The sequence below is a fragment of the Malania oleifera genome, chromosome 1, assembly GCF_029873635.1.
Source record: "Malania oleifera isolate guangnan ecotype guangnan chromosome 1, ASM2987363v1, whole genome shotgun sequence".
In the NCBI taxonomy this organism is placed as follows: Eukaryota; Viridiplantae; Streptophyta; class Magnoliopsida; order Santalales; family Ximeniaceae; genus Malania; species Malania oleifera.
The window spans coordinates 123,803,297-123,808,802 of NC_080417.1; the positions used below are offsets into that span (position 1 = coordinate 123,803,297).

The window sequence follows — 5,506 nt, forward strand, 5'->3', positions numbered from 1 at the left end:
TTCCACAATGTATTGAGTGTCATTGCACATTTTTCACCAACATATCAATATAAATATAAGCGTTGTGTTACACACTTACATTAGTGTTCTTAAATAAACATTAACCTGTAAGGTCGACTTGTTACATCAATGTTCTTAAATTAACGTTAACATACAAGATTGATTTGTGACTTTGGTGACCCTAAAGTCATGGGTTCAATTCTTTTGATTTGTGACTTTGGTGACCCTAAAGTCATGGGTTCGATTCTTTCTTAAAAGTTTATCCCGATAAATTATCAGAGGTATGTCAATGGATGGGCGGCTTGCACCCCCCAAATTTAGTGCCGCACTATAGTGTCTAAAGTGGCGCAATAATAGTTGAAGTTCCCGGATTATCAAAAAAAAAAAAGCATACAAAAGAAACTAAAGATATATACAAATGTGGGCACAATTAATCAAATAAAAAAACATACATATGTTTTAATTAAGTAGCTTAGAATTAAAAGCTACTTTTCTCTCCACACTGAAAATACTTGAACTTAGAAGAGATGGATTATGGCTATATATATAATTTTTATATATAAATATTGTAAGTAATTAATGGCTGAGCTCATCATAGAGGTGGACGCTTCTGCCATTGAGGGGCTGCACAGGCCTGCAGTTGCTCTGGAATGGTGAAGCCAGTGGAGACTTCAGAGCTTCCACCTGTTCTTTTGAGATTGTCCTTATCTGCATCCAAACACACCCCAATTACACACCCATTTGCTTATAATTACATTATGCGCATCTATGTTTACACTAAATTGCCAAAATAAACTAATTATATGCATCTAATTTGTGAATGACATTTCTAAGATTTTGCATGAGGACATGAGTTTTTGTTACTCAATTTAGAAATGTGTAAATCTGGACGTTCAAATTTATATAAATTGAGAGAGAAGTGTAGGGTAGGGGTAGGGGTAGGGTACCTTGCCAAGGATGTTCCAAGTGACGTTCTCGGAACAAGGAGGGGTGGTGAGGGAGCCGACGTATCTGAAGTACTTGCGAGTGTTCTTGCGGAGGATCTTAGCGTCTAACTCGCCCAGTGGGATGTGAGCTTCCTCCCCACCTTCGCACTTCTCCTTTGTCAGCGCCTCTAATCCCTCCTTTATCTGCAATTACATACAGATACTCAATCAAACGGAATCACATATCATTTGGGTATTATAAAATATGCAGTAATTAAATGGATGCGGCAGGTACCTTAGTGAGGAAAGGATCTTCTTTGCCATAGCGGAAGAGGATGGCCACCACTGACGCGCTGCCATCGGCGGCCATGTGCACCAAATGAAGCTCTGCTGGGTATCTGTTGTTTTGGAAAAAGTTTATTTTCGTCCATCTGATGCCAGACGAGTGCGTCTGTGTGTGGTCTGTACATTCCATGCATACAAAATAGAGAATTTGGAGGGAAAAAAATTTATATTTTCATTTTCTTTCTCCCATTTTCAAATCCAAATGGAAAATAAAGATTGAGATTATAATGTTTAGAAACTAGAAAATATTTTTTGTTTAGATGTCACAGGTTCTAATGTAATTAGAAGAAGACATCAAAAAGAAAATAGAAATGAAACCCAACTATCCGAATTTATTTTATAAGAATTTAAATTATCAATGACTCAAAATTTTTAATTTGAGTTAAAAAACTAATTAATTTTTTATCAAGTCTTTACTACACACAATATATATATATATATATATATATATATATAGAGAGAGAGAGAGAGAGAGAGAGAGAGAGAGAGAGAGCATACTGGACACCGTCGATGCGGTGCTCAGAAGGGCAATGCCAGTGCATTTGTTTGAGGGTGTAGTTCTTGCCGTCTATAACCAAAGCTCCTGCATATCGCTCATAATGAATCTGCACGTATACATAATTATATATAATTTTTTTCATTACTAATAACAATAATAATTCGTTCATAAAAATTAAAATAAAAATTGAAGATTCATACACGAAAATCGAATTTATCATTTGATTTTTTTTATATTCATTATTTTTATTCAGCAAATTAAAATGAATAAAATAATGAACACACCCCAATCCTGGCGCCAGAGTTGACCAAGGTAGCATTAGCGGGGGAGTAAAGGCGGTTCAAGGCTTTCAAAGTCGGGTTGTGAACGGCGGCGTCTTTGACGATGTCAATGGGAGACTGGGATTTGCCGGAGGAGCAGGTGGCGAAAGCAGAGGCCAAGCTTCCCCAGTTCTGTGGCCCTGTCGCCCCTGTGTAGCTGAACTCCGCTTCTTTATCTGGTTTCATTTGTTTCCGCATTAATTCATTGTATCATTTTCTTTTTTATTTTAAACCACCAAAAAAAATTAAAAAAATAATAATCCGCACCCTTCGTGCATTACTATAAGAATTTTTAGTTCATTTTAATCTCATCAAAGAAAAAGAAACAAATGTGAATTGGACCAGGTTTGTAATGGTTGGTATTAATGTCAATTTGTGAAAAAAAATTATGTACAAATTAAGAGATCAAGTCGATTTCATTCTTTTTTCACGTATCAAACATTTAGTAGTTAATTAAGAACGTAAAGATTGTCATGCATAGATTTTCTTTAACGTACAAAGTTAAATTTCTACATATTGATTCAAAGGTAAATGTATGTGTATGTATATGTGCATGTGTGCATGAGAGAGAGAGAGAGGGTGAGAGAGAGAACCTGTTGGGAAGGTGGCGAAGGTGGTGGCAAGCAAGAGAGAGGAAGCGAGGAGGAAGCAGGGGCCGCGAAAGGCCATTGCCAGAGGAGCGAGCGAGAGAGCTAGGGAGGTGATGATGGAGGATGACGATAATGACAAGAGTGATTATTAAAGTGTTTTTGCCCTTTCAATTTTCTTCGTAAGAAGAGAATGGTTGATGGTCTTATATCTATATTTAGGATCAAATTCGGATGGAGGGAATGGATGCACAGTTAATGATGATGATGACGACGACGACAATGATGATCACAAAGTTAAATAAAGCTAACTCTCCTCCAACTTCCTAATTTTAGAAAATTTTCGTTCAAAATTCAGATCCCTCCCTCGAATTTTTTGCTGCACCTCTTGCCTTCCTCATCTCTCTCTCTCTCTCTCTCTCTTAAAGGAAACAAAATGGCCTCTCTATTTTTTTTATTTTTTATTTTTTATTTTTTTACATATTTGATGTACACGTGCATGCATGCAAATGACGGTCACCCAGCGCCCAAAGCTTATAATAAGAATAAGAAAATGTCCCTACTACATGTTTGGTAGGAGGGAATCGGATGGAATTTATAATTTAAATTTCGTCATGCTTTCTATTTAAATTTCATTCAATTTCTTACTCCAATTTGATCTGCAAACCAAACGTGATGTTCAATTTCGCAACTAAACTATATAAAGAATGAGTTAATAAGAATAATGCATGATTATAATACTACTAATAATATTAATTTAATCAAGAAATTGTCTAAGTTTGGGTATTTTTTTTACATATTTTAAAATAGTATTTGACAACATGAGTTTCAAGTCTTGAAATTTAAATTTATCTATATTTAAAAAAAAAACTCAATATAATTTTATACTAAATTTGTGTCTAAATTCACACAAATATAACTTCAAAATTCAAAATGCATACCCTTAAAAATTATATTTCAAAATTTATTACGCTTTCTCACATCACCATTGGTTCATGCAACAAAAATAGCATAAAGATACAACAATACACTAAAAAGTTGTTTACAAAATTTGGTGCTATTCCATTTCAAATTATAAAATTTGATAATAGTTATTTTCCATCTATTCCACGTTATGAATCATACAAAATTTTTATACGTCCATTTGCATTATAAATACACACATTCTTTTTTAAGTCCTCCCAAAGTTACTAGGCTATTTTGCCGAATTTCGTAAAGAGAGTTACCTCACACTTTTAAGTATTCTCTATCCACCCACCTATGTCGATTTTGGATAGCGACCTTTTGTTGAAGATGGTTTAAACTTTTTCTGAAAATATGGCATCGGTTATTTGGCGCCATAGCTCCTGCTACTGGAACATGATATCTTCAATCTTCGTATCATCAACCTTCAACATTCCAGTGCTTAACAATTAATTCTGTGGCATTAAATAATACCACTCCCAGCACACCTAAGTAGCTGCGCTACTTGTTGACAACCCCATCTCTCTAGAGATGAACAATGGGTAATGCGTATAGTCCCCACATGAAAAATGAGCACTGAATACTTTTGCGAGTCGTACTTGCTAACTTGCAAATATTTTTCCTACTCCTACCAGCCACACAAAATGGCTAGAGCAACAAACTGACAACTCCAAATTGTCCTAATCTATTTAAAAAACAAGTGAGACTTTAATAAAGGTGAAGGTGAAAAGGTCAACTTGAGGGCATGCTTGCTTCCCCCACAATGTGAGGTCCACACCACTTGCTCACCAACTAGCTCCTACCTGTATCTCTTCTAGTACCTGCCTAAACCTAATTTGGGTTTTCTTGTTATTCTTCAAACCCCCTTGAACAGAACTTCCCTAGCCTGCACTGCATTTGGTACAAGCACTAAAATCCTTCTGAAATGCACTTTGTTTCCATATCTCAGCAGCAAGTCAATTTATCCCCCTTTAAAAGTGTTTATTGGTTGCCCCTGGGGCTAAACAAAATAGGATTCGCCAAGCGCTTCGCATCACTGACTACTATTTTTAAAAATGAAAGTGTTTCCCAATCCACCTCCCCATCAATCTTGGCCCCTGCGTGGCTTATCAGAGAACTTATCGACCAGAACTCATCAATGGACTCCAAAAATCAAAGCAGAGTTAATCCTTTAAGCGCATGCTGCCAATGCGCATCTCTTCCTGCAATCCACTCATAGTCATCTCTCCTTTCACCAATCCTCAATCCTTTGAACTCCACTCACTTAAAGGTTGCAGCCTATGCCATAACTAAATTGGGAACACCAGCTGAAATAGCTAGAGATAAAACAAAAGTTGAAAAAAGAAAAGATGAAAATGGAGACTTCTACATCAAGTGGAACTTACTCCTTGAACACAGCAAACCTTCTTGAATAGGAAACCAGAGGTTTGAACATTCAAAAACTACAGAGTATTAAAGGACGCACTCTTACTAATCAAACCAAAAAGCATCTTGCCTCTGAGGCAAATATGCTGAAGTTGACAATCATTGATATAGCAACAGCAACCATTTATCTCCAGCATATTGAATTTTTAAAAGAAAAAATAATCCTGGTTTGAATGTACTTCACCGATTATGGAGAAGAAAAGAAAAAATATTGAGGAGCATGCATTCTTTATATAGACCAACCTATCAAATTGTCTCGTCCTTGCTTGAGCTTAAAAAATGCAAGGTACAAATTTAGTCTTCCAAAATAAGGAAGACGTTGTTCAGTTAAAAGCAAAATATCATCCGAAGGCATGAATTATGCATACACTTAATACACAAACATACAAAATATAATAGAAAAAAAAAAAGATTATACAATTTGACACGGCATGAAATGCA

The 5,506-nt window shown here is 35.8% G+C and overlaps 1 protein-coding gene across 1 annotated transcript; it reads right to left on the reverse strand.

Annotated features, from left to right (window-relative positions):
* Window positions 1-411: 411 nt before the first annotated feature.
* Window positions 412-2,288, reverse strand: LOC131148724 (alpha carbonic anhydrase 1, chloroplastic). Its single transcript, XM_058098621.1, has 5 exons — window positions 2,055-2,288; window positions 1,770-1,876; window positions 1,222-1,324; window positions 948-1,130; window positions 412-708 (listed from the first exon to the last, which is right to left on the reverse strand). Exons 1-5 carry the CDS (start codon window positions 2,286-2,288, stop codon window positions 577-579), a joined length of 759 nt encoding a protein of 252 aa, XP_057954604.1. The 3' UTR covers window positions 412-576.
* Between the last annotated feature and the right edge of the window lie 3,218 nt (window positions 2,289-5,506).

Bases quoted from the DNA above. Each gene is read 5' to 3' on its own strand.
- LOC131148724 (XM_058098621.1), bottom strand. From the start codon at position 2,288: ATGCGGAAACAAATGAAACCAGATAAAGAAGCGGAGTTCAGCTACACA. The intron at 1,325-1,769 runs GTATGCTCTCTC...CCAAAACAACAG, and splicing joins CACCGCATCGACGGTGTCCA to ATACCCAGCAGAGCTTCATT. The intron at 709-947 runs GTACCCTACCCC...GTTTGGATGCAG, and splicing joins CTTGGAACATCCTTGGCAAG to ATAAGGACAATCTCAAAAGA.